General features: G+C 44.0%; 1 protein-coding gene across 5 annotated transcripts; it reads left to right on the forward strand.

Moving 5' to 3' along the window:
- The first annotated feature begins 575 nt into the window (after positions 1 to 575).
- Positions 576 to 24,107, forward strand: LOC120904457 (UPF0518 protein AGAP011705). Of its 5 annotated transcripts, none has more exons than XM_040314460.1 (11): positions 576 to 755; positions 1,698 to 2,514; positions 14,983 to 15,185; positions 15,272 to 15,556; positions 15,633 to 16,029; positions 17,879 to 18,079; positions 18,183 to 19,218; positions 19,281 to 19,459; positions 19,997 to 20,315; positions 21,648 to 21,686; positions 22,768 to 24,107. In XM_040314460.1, exons 2-11 carry the CDS (start codon positions 2,284 to 2,286, stop codon positions 23,256 to 23,258), a joined length of 3,381 nt encoding a protein of 1,126 aa, XP_040170394.1. In that variant the 5' UTR covers positions 576 to 755; positions 1,698 to 2,283; the 3' UTR covers positions 23,259 to 24,107. The 5 variants fall into 5 exon arrangements, with proteins under 5 accessions (XP_040170394.1, XP_040170392.1, XP_040170396.1 ...); XM_040314458.1 differs by having other exon boundaries at positions 1,747 to 2,514; XM_040314462.1 differs by having other exon boundaries at positions 1,747 to 2,514; positions 17,906 to 18,079.
- The last annotated feature ends 292 nt before the right edge of the window (positions 24,108 to 24,399 follow it).

Raw genomic sequence — 24,399 nt, forward strand, 5'->3', positions numbered from 1 at the left:
CTCCATACAGCACATCACTAACGTGGGTATCATCACCAACGACCGTCACTTGCTTCAGTGCTGGTGGATTACATTTGAGTTTAGTATTGAAACAATCGTATCGCCGTTCTAGTTCTAGCGATGCATAACTTCAATGCGAAATCATACAACACTACAGAGGGAAGGAGTAGGCTCTCAAAGCGAGGAAAGCGCTTCACTGGGTTGCTATCTCACCAACAGATGGCGCCACCAGTTTTTGCTATTTTTCGAATTATGGGTTTTTATTGTGGGCTTCAATTTCTGTCGTTTTAAAAGCATAACTCACTCATTTCTCTATTTTTCAAATTATATTTTTGTCATTTGTAGTTTTCATTCATTTATAGATATTTTACCATAGCTTTTTGGAATACAATTCGTATCATCAACAATAAAGATTGTACAGCGCACTTCTACTAGCCCTCCAAAAAAAACATCGTTTCCCCGTAAACACCAATTTGACAGTTGAAGAACCCTTGCCCGTTTGCTTCCCGTCAAAACAGTTTTGCTCTTTGGGTAGTGGTTTCGTGTCAAACGCGCAGGGGGGGGACGTTTCGCTCGCTGTCAGGTACAGTCGATCAAATCGCGAAAGAAATTTGAGCAGCAATGAGCCACCGTGCCACCGTCGCGCAGGAAAAAAGTCGTCGCATTTGTTCCGTTCCTTTGCAGCCCTGGTGAAAAGTAAGGGGAAAAGAAAGCATAGTTCCGTAATAGGTGCATCCCGCACCGACTGGTACGAGGTAATACCGCGATAGGATAAAGTGTGTACTCTCGTTGTTGCGAAGGCGGAGACGTGTGTGTGTGTGTCTGTGGTTGTGTTTTTGCTATGTGTCGTGTAGGAGAAAGCAAATGCCCTAATCGGGGTTTGTTTTGGAGGGTGTAAATCGTTCATTTCAGTGTTTTCTGTTACGTGCTGCGCTACCGTGTTGTGCATTTTATGGGCAAAAGTAACACAACCTCTGTGGGGGAAAGGGGGGCCCAACCCCTAATTTGCACGCGCACTACGCCTTTTCCATCAATCGAGCTGACCTAATCTCCCGTCACCCCCAAGGATGATGACGACACACACAAGATCGAGGTGTGTGAAGGGAAAAGAATGTATCGTGCGAGGCTAGATCTGGTCGTTTGATGAGTGTGCTTAGGGAGGTGGTGGGGTGTGTACCACGCTCAAGTGTGCGTTTGATTGAGTAAGTGTGTGCGCGCGCGCGTGCGACCGTATGTTTTTTTTCTCAATTGTTGTGTTGTGTTCCCCATTAACATCAACCCCTCTCGCCATTAAATAAAGAGAAGAAAAATAAAACACACATGTCCCCCTTGGTGTGTTGGTGCAGACAAACGGTGCACACAAGTAACGGGAATGTTGTGTTTTTCTTTTTCTTTAGTTGTACTGTGAATGACAAGAGCGAGAAGTGCATACGCAGCGGAATGCACTGCGGAAGCGCATGTATTTCTTGCGTTAGCGTACGCAGAGCGCACATTTGCATTGTATTCTAATGCGCACTGCGTTTCAGACACCTGCACAAAATCATCCAACAACGTCTGCTGCGCGATCTGCGCCGTGTTTCGCCGCCGTGCGTTTGTGTGTGTGTGTGTAGAAGTGCGATCCAAGTTGGCCTTCCGCATCCTTTTTAAATGGCTCTAAAAGCGCGTGTTTATGAAATTAATTCAAGTGTATTGAGCAGAATGTTTCTTTAGCTCCCGGTTGAGGCTTTTTGTTTTCTTCTTTTGCAGACCGTTTTCCAAGTGTAAATGTAATGTCTCATCCGTGTGCTGCTAACGGTGGTGGGGTTTGTTATTAAACGATTCTACCCCCTCCCGCGCACTCCCACTCCGGATGGCTGCCGGATGATGGATTAGAGAGTGTTCGGTTCTTGCGCTTTGTGTGCCACCTGTGAGCCGTTGTGTGTAACATGGCATTCCCCATATACGATCCGAATCCGAGTGTACAGCGCAGTTGAGTGTGAGTGAGTAAGTTCAAAAATTCGAACGGGACTCGAGCCGGAAACGGCAAACCAACCACCTTGTCCGCGCACCATCACCAACGTTTGAAGAAAAAAAAAATACTGTGTGGTCGGACGATTCGAGAAACAACTACACCTAAGTTTCAAAAAAGGAAGCACCCGCTAGCGGAACGGCACAAGACAACGCGAGAAGGAAACCCGCGAGCGAAAGAAAGAAAACAAACGTTATATGGTTTACTAAAACAGCGACGACAGAGGAGAGGTACGATAAAAAAAACAGCAGCAACACAACAAAACCGCCAACAAAATGAGCTGGTTACGATCGAGCCCGCTGCGGCAAAGTTTCAGCAAAAGTGGCAACAACAGCAACAACAACGGCGGTGGCAGCGCGAATGACCGTTCGCGTTCCGGTGCCGGGGGCGGCGGGCTGTCGTCGGTGATTCGCCCGTTCGATGCAACCGAGTGCGATCCGAAGGCCTGCTACGACAGTTTCTGCATCCACTGGCAGCAGGCGTACGAGATCATACAGCGGTCCGAGGTAAAGAGCTATGTATTGCATTTGAACACTTTAAACGGTTTATGTTTATCTTTTGCGTTTGGTTTTAGGAAATGGTAAAGAAGAAGTATAGCGTTTTAAAGCAGGGGGATTGCAAACCAAGCAAAAGGCAGAAGGATGGATTATCAGACGTAATAGGCTTGGTTGTTCTATCCCTTCTGTCGGTTATCCTTTAGAAGACGGATGAGTAAATGCGATTTGCGGTCCGCTTGGTCAGGTTTGAATTTTGAAACACTAGACCAGGCGGGTCCATTAGCTGTGCATTACTGAGAATCCTGCAATATTTATTTCTTTTTCCAGCAAAAATACATATAGAAGAGTAGAACGAGTGTTGAAGTAATGGCGCAGGTGTGTCCCGCAAGGACTGGATCACCCAGACGTTTTGCAAGGACTAGCAAAGACTGACTTTGTGAGTCGTTACACCAAACAAACAATGGAAATTGGCTTGAACGCTGTTTTGGCAACTCATCTGCGTTTAACTTTAACGTTATCATACAGAAATGAATCATTGCTAGGTGCAATCAGACTCAGTGACTATTGAAAGTTGTGTCTGATTTTGGTTGTTGCATTTACAGCAAGGACAGTCTGGCATATCTTTCAAAAGAGTTGTATGGTAGCAGATAAAAAATGTTATCGCTGGACTTCCCATCACAGTTATCATGATTCAGAACTGTTTTGAAAAAAAAAAAAACCCACTGTGTTGGAGTTCTCTTATACTGGGAATTGATTATGGACGATATATAGACTTATGAGACCTTTATCACGTCATTGTGTATGTAGCTGGTCATTTATTTCTACCGAGGGAAGAGTTGGACGGGAATGTTGCCTCATTCGGCTTTGTAAGAGTCCATGCATTTTTTTCCGTACACCATCGGGACATACAGTACAAAATTTCGAAACAACACTTTTATAAATAGTGCGAAAAGAATAATCCATTTGAACCGGGATAGAATTCGTCTGAACTGCAAATTGCCGATCTCGTAGTACAGTCGTCAATTCGTACGACTTAACAACATGCCCGTCATGGGTTCAATCCCCAAATAGACCGCGCCGCCATACGTAGGACTGACTATCCTGCTATGGGGGGGGGAATCAATTAGTCACTGAAAGCCAAAGCCCACAAGTGGGTACAGGCAGGCCTTGACCGACATCGGTTGTTGAGCCAAAGAAGAAGAAGAAGAACTGCAAATTATGTATGTTTAACTAGAACTAGTGAAGTGTTCTCTGGTGAGCTAGTTCTGCCCGGAGTTAGAGTCCTGCCAGGAGACGTCCGGAGTCGTCTGCAAACGTCTGGAGTCGTCCGCAGTCATCCGGAAACGTTATATTGTTTGTTTTATCGTTTTCTCATTCCTGTCCTTCCCCTTCAATGTTTTCTAGTTAGTTATGGGTTTAGTTGGCAAAAATCCGGAGTTGACTCCGATCCGACTCCAATAATTTCGGACCGACTCCGGAAATTAGACTCTGACTGATTTCAGACGACACCGGACGACTCCAGACGACTTCGGATGACTCCAGACGACTTCTGATGACTCCAGATGACTTCGGACGACTCCGAATGACTCCGAACGTCTTCTGACGTCTCCGAGCGACTTCGGATAATGTTGGGCGGATCTCCCTTCCATAGTCGGCATATTACCTTTTATTTATAAAAAAAAAACGAGCACGAGCTCAAACGAAATGACTCCAAATAGTTGAATCTTATAAAACAGAAAGTAAGCTTCTAAATATGCGAAATCGGACTTATGTCTGATAGAATATAACAGGATAAATCCATTATCGTTATATAAGAAGAAAAAGATCAGACTGATTTCATGCTATTGTCGTTAAGTTCACAACAAACGCCATGAGTTCAAATTTCGTCATACCGCATTACAGTGAAACCAACACCAAGTCACAAATTGCCAAACCCATCCAGGGGTTGGGGCAGGTCTAGACTAGGCAATGGGTTTTGCATATACAGAGGAAAAGCCGATATTTTGACCTTTATTGATGTATAGTTCTGTCCAGGGAAAAGGCAAAAAGGGTGGGCTTGGCCCAATCGAAAGGTTATACTATTATGATCACACATCTGATCGAGTTAGTTATAAATCTTTTGTCATTTTTAAGACATTTTAACCAAATCAAATGTGTATTTTAGAGTCAATCCTATTGATGTGATCGTTAGTTTCACTTCCATTTTTCAAGATTTTATAGTATTGTTGGAAGTATTGATTAATGTACATTATGCTGTCCATTTCTTCCATCAAAACAAAACCACACTATTATCATGGTCCGTGCAGTTGACCATTAAAGGTGAAGAAAGTAAATGAAGTAATACACATTTACGGTAAAACTCCTCCGCCATCAGACGCACGTATTTGATTACGTATTTTATTGCTGATACCTTTAATTAATAGCACTCAAGAAGCAGTAGCCCCCATTTAAGACACTCGGCCCGGTATGAAACCCCCTTAGGGAAGGTAAAAACAAAGGTGTTTCCTTCCGTTTTCACTTAAATTCCAATTTGGCGCACTTTATTATCGCTTACCGGTGGGAGAGCGCGTCAAAAAAACCTGCCCCCTTCCCCTCCATCCCCCCCAGGCACTTTTAATGCTTTCCCTGCGTCAATGCGTTTGGTACGCCGCGTGTCAATCAAAATCGTTTCGCGGCAGCCAATCCCTCTCGATCCACGTGGGACCGGTGCGCGTTTGTCTTAAGTTGGGTTTTCCGCCCCGAGATTGATTCCTCGCCTAGTGTGTGTGTGTGTGTGAGAGAGAGAAAGGAGTGGGCAAAGTAGCCTTTAGCAGCCACCAAACAGCAAACAACATTCACCAAATGCCATCCCAACAACGTGGTGTGTGGTGTGCGCGTGGTCTTCGCGGTTCGTTGATCTCGGCACTGCTGCAGCAATAACAACCGCAAAAAAACCCTACACCACACACACACACACACCTGCTCCGTTACTTTCATCGACAGTTTTGTGCGTCGCATCGTCAACCTCGTCGTCGTCGTCGTCGTCGCCCATCCGTTCGATAGGTGCCCACCGGGCACCAGCACTCAGAGATCGCTTGAATACGCGCTTGAAAAAGAACTTGAGTTGGCGAAATTATTCAAGTGATCCGTCGGGTCCCGAAGCCGAAGCAAAGCCGAAGCCAAAGCAAAACCCGAACGGGGGTCTGCACGAACCTTCGTTTAATTAGTCCCCTCCCCCTTTTTTACCAGGATTTCTTTCCGAAATGATACAGTGCACACCATTATACTATCGTAATTCGATTTATTGAATATCGAACCAACATAGAATACAAAAAAACAGAACACTTGCACAACAATCACTGCACTTAATTCTAAATCAACGCACATAATTTAAAAAAAAACACTTTTTACACTCGCACAGTGAAAAAAAAAAAACAAATTCAGCACAGCGCTTTCTGCTCCTCATCGCTGTTGCTCCTGGTTTTTCTCGCTGCACTGTACGGGCCACTGCTCCAACACTACGACACAGCCACAGGTTTTTGATGTCTCCGTTCGCCGTGAAACACACATGAAATGGAAGAAAAATGATATTAATTAGAAGAGGGGATGTTGGTTGATGATTTTAATCACTTTTACTTACCTCAAATTAAACAAAACTCAATTTTTTACGGGGTTTATCCGCCAAGCGCTGAAACACCACACGAGCACCAACCTCACTGGACTGAAAGTAAAGCCTACTGCGTGAATGTGTGTATGCGCTTCTGCCAAGCCAACCGCGCCGTACTGCGTGTGTAGCCAAGTACGAGTGTGAGTGTATTTGCACCACTGGACACAGAACACAAACCTCACCGCACAGCAGAGCGTGTGTCGCCAAGTGTGTGCATGTGTGTATTTGCACCACTGAATTCTGAACGTCCACCACACAGCGTGTATCGCCAAGTGCGTGGCTGTGTGTAGTATCACCGTGGACTGCAGAAAACTACCTGCACTAGAACAGAGCGCTGGTATGGTCAAATGTGTGCATGTGTGTACTTGCTCCACTGAAAGCCGGTATCGCACCAGATTTCGGGTGTCGCCTTGTGCGTGCGTGTGTGTTATTCTCACAGCACACTCGCTCATCATTTTTTTCGTTTTTTCGCTTGAGCCACTCGATTTCGTTCTTCGCTGATTTTGGCAGCGCACGAAGGGGTTTCGGCTTCAACTTCCAACAACAACAACCACACGAGGAGGCTCGGGGACACTCATCAGGGGAAAATCGCTCAAATTAGAGCGAGAGACAGATAGAAAAAGTGAAAGGTCAATATAAAATCTTCGGCTTTTGACCGTTGGGTGGATGTTGGAACGCGAATGCACCACACGAACCGGCATCATGCGAATGTGATGCGATAGTGATGCGATTCCTCCCCGCTGGCCCGGTCCCCCCTCTCAGTACACTTTCCTGTGCGCCACATTTTTTGCGCTTTCTGATTGCGATTTTTCCTATTGGCTGGAGCGTTTGTTTTAACGGCGCGTTGTTGCTACGAAACCCAGCCAAACTTGTTTGCCACATTTGTTCCGGTCGAGCATGTTGGCTATGTATGTGCCTTCATTTTTTGTTGTTGTTTTGCTTCCCCCCCTGGTCCGGAGGCTTATCGTTTCGCGGCGTAAGACGTTGCGTAAACAATCCAGTTCCGAATCCGGATTAGCGTAACACAAATGCCGCACTGGAAGGACCGGTACCGTTGACACTGGGCATCGGTTGGGGTCAAAGAGGGAGGGGGGGAGGCATGCGTTCGTTGTTACTTGGTAAAGATTACGATAAGAATGCTGTGGGGCTGCTTCCGTACGGAGAATTACTTTGTTGCAAATAATATTCTTTTGCTATTGCAATCAGTTCCCTGAAGGCGTGGTGTATTGTTAACAAAATGAAAAAAAATATATAATATTGTCCTTTACATACACTTCAAAACAAATTGTATGGAATCTATATAACAAATATGTTTTTTCACGTTGTTGAAGTTGTGTCAAGCTTTTTTTCATGTTTTGCTATTTTATGTTTATCGTTTTTTCTTCTTTTGTTTCCTGGTGCTTGTCTATTTCTTCCTTTTTTTTATTTGCTATTTCTTATCTCTTCTTTTGATATTATTATGACTGCGCTTTTAAGTTTTTACTTTATTTTTCATCTTTTTCCTTGATACGTTAAGTATTTCATATTTTCTTAAGCTCTTTACGTTTCCTCTCGAATCTTTCGATGTGGTGGGGTATTATAATTTTAACTATTTTTTTCTGCTTTAATATCATGTTTCATTTGATTAGCTTGTTTTATTTGATCGTTTGTGGAAGAAATAACCGTTTAAAAGAGTTTAATCCCAGCTAAATTTTTCATTCTATTCAATTTAATGGCTTCTTATTATTCTTCTATTTGGCGTAACGTCATACGCGGACATGCCCGATACAGGCTTTCGAGATTTAATTCATTACCACGCAGCCGGATAGTCAATTCTTGCTACGGGGGGACGGACGGTCTATTCTAAGCTTGAACCCATGACGGGCATGTTATCGAGTCGTTCGAGTTGACGACTGTTCCACGGGACCACCCTGCGAGAGGTCGATAGTAATGTAACTTAAAATTACTATTTATCATATGAAAGTTTCATATAATTGTTGTAACATCTCGTTTGAATGATATCATTAGAACGAGGTTCTGATTTAGATCGTATTTTTACAATATTTTGTAAATGATTTGAATATTAAACGCATGTAAACCCGAAATGTAAAGCAAAACCTTAATTAATTTCGGCAATAATTAACCAGCCTTTCCGCTGGACGATAGTAACCGACCGTTTCCCAGCACATAATTGACATCCGTTATGCATGCCATGTGTGAAAAACACTTTATCCTCTTACGTGAAATCCATCCACCCATACCGTACCCACACCTTTATCGACCAAAAACAATCGTTTCTTTCCGCATACGATCAAAGAGATATTTAATTGTAGCGTGAATAGTAAGCTAAATCTCCTGCTTTCCTCCCCGTCCTATACAACAACAACCGAGACACCAACCTGCAGCGGAAGTGAGCGCGGTGTAATGCTGCACGGGCAAAAAGTGTTTTTGTGCCGCTCAATTTTGTCATGCAATGGCTTGCTGGGTGCTGCGTTTTTTTTTTCGAATTATTAGTAATTTTGCGTTCCGAGCAGAGCACCACTTTCACCACCCGTCGAGAGCTGCTGCTTTCCGACGAAGTATTACGCGGGAGCATTTCTTTCCCCGGGTGGGGGGGGGGGGGGGGGGGGGGTTTAAAGGGTGATGGCGATGTGGGTTTGGGTTGCAGATTTCGAACGCATTTGATCCACTGGCCGAGAAATGGTAAGATGCGTGCACGATCTCGGTGGCGCGGCAGCAAAATGCGCGATCTCGTGCCCGTTGTGTGCGGGCCGGTTGGTGCCACATTGGTTTACTTTCGAATCGGGTAGAGAAGAAGTAAGCTACCAGAGCTGCTACCATCGTGCGTACGTGTTTGTCTGTCTCTCTGTGTCTGTGTGTGCTGTGGTGGTGGTGGCCCACGCGTCGCGAAATTTCTTCACCAAACGCCACACGCGATCATCTTCTGCGTCTTCGTCTCGGTCGTCCGATCGGTCTCGTCTCCAGCGGTGCAGAACGCGTTGTGTTGCGTTGGCGGAGAAGAATAATTTGTGCGAGAGGTGCAAAAAGAGGAAAGGTGCACGAAAGGTACGGCAAGTGGAGCAAAATGGTTGTTACATATCTATATTAAATTTGATGCATCTGAAGGTTAGCAAGGATAAGATCATATTTGAATTTCTGTTTTTTTGTTACAATGCAACACGGTTCCTACTTTATCCGCTTACTCATTCACTTATCCATTTTATTACTTATATCCAATTTGAATAAGATTGCTGATTGTTGTACATCTTCGGGCGAAGGTTCAAATATATTTGTTAGCTTCTCGTACCACCTAAAATGGACACTCGTCAGAACAACACACTGAAGTGATCGTCCTCGTTGAGTTTTGATATGCAAGTGTTTATTCATATGTACAATTAGAGCTTACATACTATTGCGCTTAACATTCTATTGTAAGAAGAATGTGTTCCTCTTTTTCACGCATTTTTATTGTACCATTGACACTTTCCTTATAACACGTGTACGCTTTCTAGCCCGTTAAATGTCAAGTGCTATGAATAGAAATGCGTGATATTCCTTCTTTTATTACCTTTCTCGGATGAGCATGAATTGGTTGCATTGATTGCGGTCGCAGGATTTTTGGACTGAACTCTGTACCTAACTTGTATGATTCATCTGGAGCATATTTCAAATATACCACTGCATCATTGCAAGTGCATAAAATCAGTCAGTTGGTCTTGGGATTGGGATCTGTTTAACAATCACTGCATTCTCTGATTTTTATTACCCTTTTCATATTTTTGGGCGAGTCTGTGTTTATTTTATTTTTTTGATTTATGATCCTGGGAAACATGGGTTGGCTTTTTCTACGCTTCTCAAAGTTTGTCTTTGTTTGACGATAATCAAACATACAAATAGAAATCATTGTTTCACCCTCTGGAGGTTGTTGCTTTAATAAGCTACGCGTAGAACCGCTTCTATGTGACAAAGGTTTAAGAAGATCAAATTAAAAATAGCCAATTATGTAAAAATATGTAATTTATTGATTGTGGCATTTTGAATTGCTCCTCGGTTGCTGGTTGGAAGAATCTGAATCAAATTCTATGTCAATGCAAATTATGTGCAAAGAGATACAGATTTACAGATGGGCTTACATGGTACTATCACCTGGAAAGTTAAACCATCACGCCCGTCTCGGTTATTCGAGATTTGATCGCTGGATGATTGCCGTTGGTCGATACGATGCTGTGCGTTTGCCGCCAACGCTACATGGCTGGTCCAATTGAACGATGTTAAACGTGTATAAAAATCATTCCTTATTAATTTCCCAATGTTCTCTTTATGGTTCAGTTATTCATGTTAGATGTTATCTTTATGTATTTGTTGAAGCTGTATGTAAATCTCCTTTACTTTCCGCTTCTATTTGATTATGTTGAGCTATTATAGAAATTAAAAAAAAAATCATATTTAAAAAAGAGCTTATTGAAATCGATAAAACAGCACTTTCACCGTCAAACCCTTTTCGCAGCTCACCCTTTCAATGGATCAATTCGTACCAAAAAGTACGAATCGTGCGATGGATGCACCCACTGAACATTCGACCCCGACCGACCGACCGACCGACCGTCTACGGAACCTTCGAAAGGTGGTAACGGCGATGAAAAGGAAAGAAAAAAAAAGATTGATCCATTGCTCATCTGCCAGCCAAGCTAGTGCGAGGGCGACCACCATATACAGATCAAATTCGTGGTGCGCACAAATGCGGTAACACTGGATGGTGCGGTAACGTGAAGCACATCACCATGAAGAAGCCGCCCCCCACGTCCAATGCAACCTTTTACACACCTTTGATTGCAGCTTTTCTGTTGCCTTAATTTTCGTCCATTGTTTCGTCGATGACGTTTGCACTGTAGCTTTGATCCACACTCTCCACAGTGCCGGGGAGGGGAGTTGCGATGATTCCAATTAAAGATTGTGTAGTGTGTTGTGCGGGCGTAAGAGACAATGGCCAGAAACGCTCTTGCGACTGAAAGATCTCTTCTCGTCTGGTGTCAATGTAATGAATGACAATCAAGTGTGTGGTATGAAGTGAAATAATGCTGCCAAAATCTCTCACAACCCAAAAAAAATGTACTGAGAAAACGAAATGATATGCCTGAAATCACGTTTCTTCGTTGGACAAACAAAAACTCTCCCGTAATAATTAAACATTCAATGAGATTCGTGTGTAGCTCTGTGTCATAATGACAAGCAACCGATTGCTCAAAGCCACAAATAGAATATGTAATTTTTAAACAGCTTACAGAAAAGGAGGAATTTAATAAATAATTCGTTGTGAATTTTCCCATTCTTTTCCCCTGTGGGACACAACAATGCGAATCGCACGACGTCAATTAGCCGACCCGTCCCGGCCAGTAGTGCAGTAGCTGACACCAATCCGGATGCCATTTCGCCCCTTCGCTGATGAATAATTTAAAGCTTGCAAAATACAAGCCCCGTCAAAGATTTAGGGCATGGCACCACAGCCAAGAACCTGGTGGGAACATTCCGGCTTCCGTTCGGTTTGATGTGTATGAGAAAACGCCATTAAATGGTAATTGAAATAATAATTTTAATCAGTTGCGTTGTGTTCGCCTCCAGTGATTAATTAACCCATCAGCCCCTCCCCCAAAACATCCCAGCACTGGCAGCAATATTGAAGTCGTACGCAGTTAGGCGCGGACCTGAAAGGACCCACAATGTTTTTGCAAACATTGATTATGGTGCTGTTTTAATTTAATTTGTTTGGAGGCGTTTAAAAACCTCACCCTCTGCTGGTAAAGCCTTGTTTTCTAATGCTTTTTTGACGCACGTTCTTCTCCGCCGCAAGCTTGAAATTAAGTCGCACAGTCTGCCAACGTGCAACAGATTAGGTCACCGAGCTAATATGCCATCCGAAGCATTCTTTTAACAGACAAATAGGAAGCGATAAGGACAAAAAGTGATAATAACGGTTGAGTGAACACTGGCTTTATACTCTTATCTTGCCACGGTACTTGTTACGTGTTCTAATTTCTGTCTACTGGACAGATTGTCCTTCTAATCCATTGCAATTTGCTGGCCTTTCAACCTCTCGCCATCTCGCCCAATGCCATTCTGCAATCGATCGAAATCTGTTTTCGTAACGTTTCGCATACAAGAAATCATGCTGCCAGTTGTGGCGGCCATTCGCAACACATCCCACGCTCTGTGTGTGTGTGTTTCGGGGTGGATTACAGCCACCCCACGTTCACACGGACGCCACTTAATGTGACACGGCCACCGCTGCTGGGTCTGTGTCTCTCTCACGTGGATTAAGGCGCGAAGAAATGCGATCACAGCGTGATGATGATGCGTAATCAAGCCGTGTGTAATTCGCTTCTCTCGCACACCTTCCTCCGGCTAGTGTGAGACAGGGGCATACCCTGGTGCGCATCGTTCGCATAATGGGGTGCCCCACGTTAATTGCTACCTTTTGGTGTACGGTTGGCGTAGAAAGTGGAAAAGTGTTAGAGCACTTTGCTGTCGTCTTCTTATGTGATTGATATTTTTGAATAACTGTACATGCTGCATCCAGTTAATTTTAAGTAATTTATTCGCTGTGCAATAGTATATTTAAATTAAATAAATATCTCGCTAAACATCATCATTATCATTATACAGATAAAAATATCATGTATTCTTCTTCTTATTCTTCCTTTTCTTGATGTGTCCGGATTATCACTGACAGAAAATGTCACGACCAAGTGACTGACGAAGAGTTGGTTGCAAAAAATGTCACCAAGCATGCGATGGTCGGCACCAACTGTTTGAGTCTCACCTTTGACATTATGACCGCAGAGCTCGTGACGCTGGCTTTGTCACTCGTGAGCTCGTGTCGGAATTTGTCATGACTATGTCAGTCATATTTTGTGGAACTGATCACAGTAAAAAAAGTCATCACAAAGTGACTGACCAAGCGTTGGTTGCTAAGATGTCACCCAGCATCTATTGGTTACTCAACTGTTTAAGCATCAACTGTGATTATCACAATTGAGTACGTCACGCTGACATGGACTTTTTTTCAGTCAGAATTTTTTGTGACATTGACAGTGACATTTTGCAGTACTGTATATTACTCAAACTATCTTTTTTTACATAAAATCTATTACATCTTGAAGTACTTTATTGTTTATCATTCATTGAACCCTTTAGCAATTTCCTATAAACCTTGTTTGTCGAAATAGTTCCTTCTTTTTATAAAAATAAATAAATATTCTGTTCTGTTCCCCACAACCCAGGTCACCGTTCCCTTGAGTCTCACAAAAAGAGTTTTCTTTTAACTAACAATGAGTTCCTAGTCTCATACCTCAGACTTATAGTTGTCAAATAATTACCTAACAAACTATCCTTATAACTCTTCTGCATCTTTTTTGTTGAACAATTTGTGCTCTGGAGCTTTTGAGCTATTTGTAGACCTGATTTTAATTAGTTTTCGGTTATCAACATTAGTCAAATACGTTGAGATCGACACAGTTACGTTTGTGGGCGTATGTTGACAGCGCTATTACTTCTAGTAGCTATATATTAAGGCTTATCTTTTATTACGGGTGCATATCTTTCTAAGACGAGTAAATGGTCAATATCCGACCTTGTAAAAGTTGGTGCATGTGAGCAGAACGAATGAATGAGAATCCTTCAGTCACTGAACATCAGTTTTGTTACCAAAACATTTAAAGAATCGGAAAAATCAAATATTGAAGTTTGAAGAAAATAAGAGGACTCTTCCCATTCACGCAGCCCTGCTTGATAAGCACAACATCAACAAAAAAACAGCTTACAGGAAGACAACCTGTTCCACCCAGTGTACGGTGATGATTAACACCACATTAATGCACACAGCGCATGCCACCAACAAAAAGTGCTACCAAACCACATTCATTCAGAAAGAAAGTATGAGCGGGGATGTACTCAGAGTGTACTTCCCGCAAGAGCCTACAGCAAACAACAAACAAACAACAGGGCAACCTAGTGCACTAGAAACAAAAAAATAAAGGGCCGACACTGCTGCAGAACAACAATGTCGAACAATGTTTGATGCGCAGTCAGCATTTTCTGCGCGTCCGTTTTCAGCCAAGCCGGCCCTACCAACGGAGAAATGCTGACACAGGATATTGTAGCGGGAAGTTGTAATTGCGGCGCGGAGAAGGAAACCCATGTTTGTACGCATGTAGAAGGAAGGTTTCATCTTTCCGTTTGGGTTCGATTTCGTTTGGCTTTTTTGCTTCTCTGTTTTTCCCCTTGTTTTACCTTCGTCAAGGTCTACATACACAGTCGCCCGGTGGGACTGGAATGGGAGGACGGGGGGCGTAGTTGTTTGGATTTCGATTAGTGGCAGTCAGCCAGTCAACCAGCCACCATTGGCCTGCAATTATGCATTTACGCGCTTCACGATCACAGGACCGGCACGATGCCAGCGCATGGAAATGGGCGGCGTTGTTGGGGTAGCGTGATTTACTGCCGATTGGAGCTCGTTGGTGATGATCATGATGATGATCGTGGTGTTGTCGAAGCTTTCTCCTTATTAACAAATTAAATAAAAATTATATCGAGCACGGGCATAGCGCCACCAGCGCGCCATTTGTTTGTTCTGGTGGCTGTGCCATGCCGTGGTCTCACTGTTGCTTTCCATGTTTTGCCATGTGGCCTATAATTAAAGTGGGGCCTTTCTACATTAACATTGTGATGTTGATTTTCGTCCATGCTCTGTTAATTTGACACTCTTTTCAATTTAATGCTGAAAGCCACTGTACACGACACAATGTAATCTAATGTCTCCCTTTCCTTCCCTTTGCCTTTCTCCATATCCCATACAGAACTATCGCAGCCAGTCGCACGATGACGTGCTGGGCGTGGTGACACATCTAGACCACATGGTAACGCTGCTGCTGGTGGAGTTGCACCACTGCAACAAGCTCAGCCTGCCGGGACAGCCCACGCCGCCGGCGCCCTGTCTGGAGCATCTGCTGAGCGAAAACCTACTCGACAAGCTGTACGAGTGGGGCATCAAGACGGGCCGGTAAGGGAGCGAGAGGAAGGAGGCTTCATATCACGCGTTTCAAATGTGTCGCCCTAGAATCACACTAACGCTTTCCTTTCCAACAGATACGCAAACGCAGTCCGATTGGAGCAGCTCAAGCTGTACGAGCAATTAGTGAGTCACTCGCGCCATCAGCTGCTGGTGCATGAACCGTTTCTCCGGCCGCTGCTGAAGCTGCTGGCCTCGAGCCAGAACGAAATCTATCCGCCGGACGTCGAGAAGCGGCTGGTGATACTGCTCAATCAGCTGTGCGTGGTGCTGATGCAGAACGTGCACCTGCTCGATCTGTTCTTCTTCTCCACCACGCAGACGCAGCAAAGCCACCACGCTAGCAACGGTGGCCACACGAAGTAAGTGTACCGAAACTGTGTCTGCTCGGGAGAAAGGTTATCGATCGATGTTTTCACGTCTCTTCCGTTTTTTCAGCTTCATCATCTTTTCGCTGCTGATACCGTACGTCCACCGGGAGGGGTCGCTCGGTCATCAGGCACGGGACGCCCTGCTGCTCTGCATGGCGCTGTCGCAGAAGAACTCGAACGTCGGCACGTACATTGCGACGTACTCGTCCATCTGTCCGGTGCTGGTGACCGGGCTCGGTGGGCTGTATTCGCGCCTGCCCAACCAGATCGAAATCAAAACCGTCGACTGGTATCGGATCACCACGGACGACGTGACGGAGCTGCCCGAGCTGACGCTGTTCATGAACTCGCTCGAGTTTTGCAACGCCGTGGTGCAGGTTGCGCATACGATGATCCGCCAGCAGCTGCTCGATTTTCTCTACCAGGGCTTCCTGGTGCCCGTTCTAGGGCCGGCAATATTGCAGGTAATGGCATAGAGCTCCTTTCTTCATGCACGGTGCACCTTCCCTGGTATTCCTCCACCAGCAAACCCTCCCCCGTTTGTGTTGTTGTTCGCGTTTGCGTCCTACTTATCGTCCCCCTTAATTTTCCTCCCGCTAACACCACGCGCCCACAACTTTCCATCGCATTGTTTTATTCATCCGGAGAATTAATCGAAGCGTTACTAATCTAGCCGCGCTCGGTACGCACGGGCCCCGACAGGGAGAGAACGCCGCAGGGGGGAAGAGTGTCGGCACGGCATCGATGGCTCACGCTAATGGAGAAACAATTATTTACCATTTGCCGTGTGTTTGCATTTGCACACTCCACGGCGGTGTTTGTTGCGCAGCGCGTTCCACCACGCCTGTTGCATTGGCGCTTTATCACTACTATTTGGGATTCTGTTGTATTGTTTTCTTTCTTTTTTGTTACTGGCGGTGAATCCTGTATGCGGCCTCTAAGCTTTGTACATAAATTGCTAAGTTGGTGTTAGATGGTTGTTATGTTTAAATGGATGTTGGAACACCTGCAATGGGTCAAACACATGTGACAGCCAACACATTCACAGCACACACACACACACAACGCATTCGAGTTGGGAAATTCTAAATTCACCATAACGACTCACACTGTCACACACCCAATCCCCCATAATACGATCGATGAGTCTTCGTTATCGGTTGTTTTAGTAATAGTTTAAGTGTACACCCCCACCCAAACCCCACGATGTATTCGCTATTTGAAGACACATTATCCCTACGACAGTTTTGTACAACCCACCCTCCAATCATCGACCGGTTGATAGTGTATCCCATCTCATTTTACCTGTTAATTCTGTGTTCCGTTACCTCACTGTTTTCCCCCATTTCTTTGTTTTATCGTCGTGTTGCGTTTTTATCTGTTCCTTTTGTTGGGCACTGAACGTGTTTGAGTGTTGAAACTACTCCCCACCAAATCCCATAAAGCGTCACCCCCCACGCTTGCATTCCGGAACTAATGGATCTGTGTTGTTTTTTTTTCATTCTTCTTATTTTGTTTTCTCTAATTTATTCTCTTATTTTCTTACTTTCTTCTCTCTTTCTCTCTTTTTCATTACAAATTGCTCCTTCCCCTTCTTACACCGTACTTTCGAACAATCTCTTTATCACCATTCGACGTCGTTTTGTTGCCTTTTTTTCACTACTTTACTGTTTCCGTTTTATTGTCATATATACAATGTGTTTGTTGTATTTTTTTTTTCTCTTTTTGCGCTTATGATCTAACATTGCGCGACCGTTTTGTTTCAATAATCAATTCAATATTACACCTTTGTACACTTTTGCGGTGATTTTATCGTGCTTCACAATCCTTCTCTTGCTCTTTTGCTCTGCTTTACGTTGTTCGGCTTTTGCTCAACACTTCCGTGCCGCAAACGGAATTATTATCACACCGACGATGTTGCCGTTGCATTGTCATATATTGATACGCGTTGCCTTTTGATTGTTTGGGCCTCGAATGTGTTGCTGTGAATGTTTGCTGCATGGGGGAATTTCCGCATGTGAACTTTTTGGGCATTTTTGGACTTTATAATGCGTCGCTCGCTATTTGTCGCCCTTTCGCTTTTTTTCTTTGTGCGGAATGTGGACGTAACGTGAAATATATTAACGTTGGAAACAATAATAACAACCTACTCGCATGTCTAACAAACTGACCAAAACAATCCTCGCAACCAAACAACACACACACACAACCACACCCATGCTCCTCCTTTCATCCTACAACAACCGACAACTCTCTTTTGCACAACTTTCCAATAAAAAAAATGAAACCGCCGATCTGTGTTGGGTAAGCCAGACATTTAAAGGGCAAGGTCAATTCCAGACGAACGTTGAGTCGCAGGTGTCCGCGATGGCGTACTTCGACCTGATCGTACGGTCGATCACCGAGCCGGGGCTGATACAGATCGTGATTCGGTTTCTGCTGGACGAGGAAAAGTTCGACGGGCAGCGCATACTGGACGTGCTGGTTGAGCGGTTAAACAGTAACGACTCGCGGGTAAGTGTAGCACGCCGCATTTTTGCGTAATAAAATAGCTTACCCCTTAAATACAACTAAACCGCACCTTACACCTTTTCTTTACGCTCCCTTTTCTCTTCAGCTTTGTATGGTGACGCTATCGCTGTTCGATAGCCTGCTCAGCCTAAACTGCGAGGACATTATGCTCGAGCTGATGCTCAAGTACCTGCTGCACTGCAAGCACGTGCCGATATCGCACCGGTACAAAATCAATCGCGTCGATCCGTACACGCAAGCCGTCGAGTATTTCCTCAACATTACGCCCGACATCATGAAGAAGGTGAACAGCGTGCTGAGCATCAACAATGGGGGGCTCGCCAGCAACGGTGCCAGCAGTGCTGCTGCCGGCCAACCAGCGGTTGTAGCGACGGCGTTGGGTAACCACCGCACCCTGACCGAGCGCGGTGGAAGTAGCAGTGCCAACCTTAACGTTAGCAAAACGATCGGTGCCAACTGGAACCATTACGGGTTAAACACGACGACGGGCGAAACGCTGCTGGCGAACTACCAAGCGTACCTGCTCGATGCACGCAACCGGATCGTACAATGCAAGCATGCCTGTGATCAGTGGAACAACGTGTATCGTTACCAAAAACTAAGTAAAGCCAATTTTACGGGTGCGCCCAACGTAGCGGCAAACGGCGGGGGCGGCGTGGGCAGCAGCGGCCAGAACAGTCTCGTCAATCCGGAAGATGTGCGGGCGCTGAAGGTGCAGATGATAAAAGATTTTCTGCGCGAATTTTCGATCGATTCTGGCATCGGGGACTGTGGTGATAGTCTGCAGCAGCAGCAACAGAATCATCATCATACATCAGTGACGGGAACCAGTTCGTCGGCGTCGAGTGCAATAATGTTAGGTGGTGGTTCGATCGGAACGTCCAGTGGCAAGCAGCTGGATAGCCTGCAATCGATCGGTGATAGTAGTGGGTACGAAAGTTTAAACGTATTCTCCCAAACGAGCAACGACCTGGTGGCACCAGGGACGATGCCACAGGAGCCACAGCTGAAGCAGCAGCAGCAGCGTATCGATGCGTGGAAGGTGTCGAGCGTGCGGGAGGAGCCGATCGGTGATTTGGATCTGTCGGAGGATCTTTTCGCTCAGGGGACCGTTAGTTTAGGTAAATGGGCGACTTTTTTTCGTGAAAAGTGTTCTTCTAACTCGTTGGATTCATCTATATAGGTCCCTTTTTAACTGCAATCTGGGGCAAGCTGCAAACGTTTACCAGCAACTGCCTGTATGTGAATTTGCATCTCACTGGATTGATCACTCACCTGACGCTTTTTCCGTTACCATTGCTGCACTCTATACTGCTGCGGCCAGATATACCAACCACGTCCGATACACCGTCCTTCCATCAGGTAAGAGATTTTGAAGAATTTTGGTACGATCAAGTGAAAGAGTGGTCCACTGAAACAACTTAATTTCATGATGCTATCGCAGTAAGATCGAAAAATACGCAGCCGAGGATGATGATATTTCTAGGAAAAGATTCGTCAAGCCCTTAAAAACGATACATTGTAATGTAACGTTATACTGTAATGTAATGCAACAGTGTAACGTAACGTTATATTGTAATGTAACGCAATACCGTAAAGTAACGTTATATTGTAGTGTAACGCAATACCGTAAAGTAACGTTATATTGTAATGTAACACAATACCGTAAAGTAACGTTATATTGTAATGTAACGCAATACCGTAACATAACGTTATGTTGTAATGTAACGCAATACATATTCAAATGTAACACAATTGTGTGCATTAATGCTGTAATGCAACGTTATATTGCTATGTAACGTAATATTGTAACGTAACGTTATATTGTAATATAACGCAATGCTGTAACGTAACGCTATACTAAAATCACTAACTTTTTACGGCGTTTTCCCCTTGCAGGTGCTGAAAATACTGAAGCAACAGATCGATGCCGAACTGCCGGACACGGACGAATCGCTCGAGATCGTCGACATGGCCCGGTCGTTCCTGGTCGACCGTGAGTTCCGGCTGGTGAACATGCGCAAGAACGCGATCGAGTCGGCCGCTAGCGGCAAGCTGCTGAACGGTGGCGGCTCGTCCATGACGTCCAGCCTGTCGCAAACGACACCGATGCAGCTAACGCCCAGCTCATCGTACGATCCGTTCAAGCGGCAGGACGGGAAACGCAAAAGCATCAGCAACTCGTTCTCCAACATCTTCCGACGGCCCGGCTCCGTGGGTAAGTTGGGCAGCCTTAACACCCCCCACATTCAATGAGTCCTTTTCGTTCTCTTCGAGCCTAACGAGAACGAAGCCACTACACTAGGGAAAAGCCAAAAAGTGCACCGCAATAGTATCATGCCTCATGCCTTTCCTGATCTCTTTCTCGCTCTCTCTTTCTCACTCTGGCATTACTCTTTCTGTACCAACTCACTATGATGCTTTCAATTTCACAGCTCATTAGCGTTCTTCTTCTGACGGTGTGATGTGCTTGTGTGATACGATCGATTCGGAATGCTTCAATCACCGGTCGAAGAAGAGGAAGGCGACTCCGCTCCATCATCTATTACACTTTCCTTTCTTCACTGCTTCTGTTTCTCTATTTGCTTCTGTTTTGTTTTTTTTTTCGCCATCATCACCGTCACGCAGCTTTTGTTTCTCCTTCACAGCCAGTCGGTACATTCGCGCTCGATCGATCAACGGTTCATGCTGGTTTGTGGCGATCGAATGTGGCTTTTTCCTCTCTTTCCATTTTATTTGTTACTTAACTCTGTCCTTTATAAATGCTTTTTGTTTCTTTTTTTTGTTTTCCCATCACGATTACGTGTCAGGCTTTATTATTGGGAGGGCATGTGTAAAAGTTTATAATTTCAGTTTTATTGCTGCTACTTTTCATCACTTTTTTTTGGTTCCTCTTTTCTTCTTCGCGTAGTATATTTTGCTCTTTGTGTTGTGTTTTATATTTTTGTCTTACTTTTGTAGCCATTTCTTTATCATTATTTTCTTTGCCTCGGTCACTTTTGGGGCGAGAGTATTGCCTTTTTTCCGCTTGGCTTCTTATGTTCCGATGTCACTAAACTCAAATGACGCTGCGCGTTATGCACAAAACGGTTGATATTGTGCGCATCAACCCTGTCGACCGTCTACTGTATCTAAACACTCGCTCAACAAAATGCATTAATGCACACTACGCTCGTCGCCCCTTTTTTCACCTTTTTCGCCCAATTATACTGACACTCACCTCATCTTTGTGTGTTGGTGCTACTGCTGCTACTGTATGTTGCGTATAATTGATAGAAAACCAACTAACTCCACTCCACGCGTCATTACACACTTCTCACAAGCGGGGAAAGCAAACAGAGAAACGTTGCTAGTAGAGAGAAAGGAACAGGATGCCTTTGCTGTTTGGCTCACAATCACAACATATCATATCCACCATCACCCAACCACCCACCCAAAACATATCAACTCCTTCCACATTACATATATTTGTTGTATTCTGTGAGAAAGATTCTAATTATATATATCCACATATCAATATCCATCTTGTTTGTTTCTACTCCTCATTCAGCTTCATCGGGTTTAGCACAGATAGTTGAATTTTTTACCGGTAAATATCATGCCCTTTATTTGTTGTTGTTGTTGTTCTTCTTGTTGTTTATCTGTTATGCCGTTCTCCTCTTCCCCCCCCCCCTTTCCGTTCCACATAACTTCTGATTCCGTTCCTTACGTATAGTTTTATTGTTCGAAATTGCGTTTTTTTTTGTTTTTTAGCCTGTTTCCTTTTTTGAACAGTGTTTGCTGCTTGTCTTTTTTATTCCTTTTAATTGCTTGCTACTTTTATGGTTATTTGCATGTTTAAAAAGTTGATGAAATATTTTAGCATTTTTTGTATTGTTTTCAATTTGATTGTTAAGCTTGCAACTTTATATCAATTCAACTTGCTCGTGCATGGTTTAAATTATTTTTAAAATATATAATGATTTTAAACTTTTAAATTAAACATATCAGCATAATTTGTATACTTCAATATAATAAATATTATGCACGTGAAAATAATATAAATCCAGAAACCCTCCATCCTTTCCTTCACGTAATCACACCTATTCATATAAGGCCCTCGTTCCATTACATTAAATCCGTTTTCAAGTGTTATGTGTCCGTTATGTGTTCATGTTTTTAAAACCGATTAGCAATGATTTGTGTTTGTGCTTGAAAATAACCATTACTTAATGGTAAATGTTCTCTAACATTCCGCTCGGTTCATCAACATCATCCTAACACCTATTAATTTGTGTGTGCATGTGTGTAGTGTGAGTTAATATATTTAATATTCTAATCAAACATATTGCTTGCTGCTAGTAGAGTGTGTGTGTTGTTTAATGTGCCAAAACGTTTAGTAGCCGTTTTTGTTTTAGTGTTATGCGTACTAACCTCCTATCCCTCTCGATCTCCCCGTTTGGCAGTACCGTTCCCCGTTGGTTGATTTACCTCCTTTCCTTTACTAGATGATTTCCCCCTTCCCGCTCTATTTTAGCCATTATGCTATTTAACGAATTGATGTGCTGTTTCTTTTCCAATGGAATATATATTACTCCTACTGCAGACAGTTACAGGACGAATTTGCTTTAATTTATATTTCCTCTACGTTTCCTTCCCCACGCGCACACATATACACACAATCTCATCAGGATCGAGCAATAGTAACGGTTTAAACCACTCACCGAACGGCCGACAGCAGCCCCAATCTTACACACCCGCATCGATGAACGTTCCTTCTCCCGTGGGACAACAGCAGCACCAGCACCAGTCCGTATCGTCCGTGATGCCACCGAGCGGTCTACTTATTGGCAGCTCCCGGCGGGAATCGCGCGAAGCAGAAACACAGTTCATGTCGATCGATACGTCATCACTGCAGGCCGGCGGTATTAACGCACCAAGTGGTCACGTATCGAACGGATCGAATGGTAACGATCTGCTGCATCCGCTGCACCCGCACAGCCTCGAGCACGGGCTGACCAATTACAGTGTGGGCAGCGAGCGACAGCTAAACCTTGCCATCGGGGCCGTACTGCTGGACGAGTGGATGCGCGAACTGTCCGCGGTAACGCAGGAACAGTGCATCATGATGCTATCGGAGCAGGTTCAGCAGCAGCAGCCACCGGCAAGAACTGCTAGCTGAAAACGAAAGTACGACGTAGATGTGTGTCGCGAAAGAACAACGATTTACAATTAAATTAACCGAACGATACTAAGCGAACGGCGGCGCACTACTGAGTAAACGCTCCCCCTATTGCCCTCCTTCCCCCATCTAACCAAGAAAAAGCTTGTGATTTAATTAAGGCATAATAAGCGTGTGTAGATGTGTTTTGTTATTTAGCAATAACTAGTAGCTGTGAATATGATGTACTGTTTTCCTTATATTAGAAAAACAGTTCATAGGTAGGGGGAGGGGATCGTTTGTAAAACAAGCGAGTCAAGAAAGGAAAGAGAAGGAAGAATTAGGAAGATAGTAGAAAAACGATATAAAAGAGGAGGAAAATTTGTCTTTTCTAAATGTAGGGCAACCGCTTTAATTTAACAAAAAAGTAATGTAATCGCGCGAATTTACCTGTCAGCTACTTTTTTTAAAGAATAATTCGCCAATTTTTAAATTCCCCTTTTTCTGTCCCCATTGGTGTTAAACTTTCCGTCGAAAAGACGAACCCAAAATGATATTTAAACGCACTCTTTTTTATCGGGAATATTTTTTCGAACATTTTACGAACAAATTACGCAACACAACACATACATGTCCAAAACTAATCTTTTACAAGTACCATTATTCGTGCGAATGCGGAATTCGCAATATTGATAGGGGCGCGCCCATTATTACCGTTTAGTGTAACAAGTAAATGCTATCCTAACGAACAAGCGAACAAGGCCAAACAAAGAGAAACTATTGCAACCTGTTGTTGTAACTGTACTAATATACTGTATAGGGTAATATAGAATGGGGGCAACCGTTAATATATACATCTAGACGCTGGAAGATGCTCCCGTGTTTGGCGCCAATCAAATGTCGATGTATTTTTGTTTTACGGAAACAATTCAACTTTTATAGGATAATTCAAATCTAATTCGATCCTCAATCCCCCCCCCGGCCCCAGTATATCATTATGAATGAAGAATGGATTAAATGAACATCCCTAAGTATGTAACCGACTAAAGTAAGACATTCCTTTAGTAAATCCAGCATCTTACCAGACAAATAGAGTAAAAATTAATTCTGACAAAACGTATACAAATACATCATTTTGCATACCTTCAGGCGTTCAGTAAGA

This window comes from Anopheles arabiensis, chromosome 3 (genome assembly GCF_016920715.1).
Source record: "Anopheles arabiensis isolate DONGOLA chromosome 3, AaraD3, whole genome shotgun sequence".
Classification (NCBI taxonomy): Eukaryota; Metazoa; Arthropoda; class Insecta; order Diptera; family Culicidae; genus Anopheles; species Anopheles arabiensis.

Excerpts from the sequence above, each read along its gene's own strand:
- LOC120904457 (XM_040314460.1), top strand. The coding sequence starts at position 2,284 with ATGAGCTGGTTACGATCGAGCCCGCTGCGGCAAAGTTTCAGCAAAAGT. Across the intron at positions 2,515-14,982 it reads AGATCATACAGCGGTCCGAG|AACTATCGCAGCCAGTCGCA; the intron begins GTAAAGAGCTAT and ends TATCCCATACAG. Across the intron at positions 20,316-21,647 it reads CCGACGGCCCGGCTCCGTGG|CTTCATCGGGTTTAGCACAG; the intron begins GTAAGTTGGGCA and ends CTCCTCATTCAG.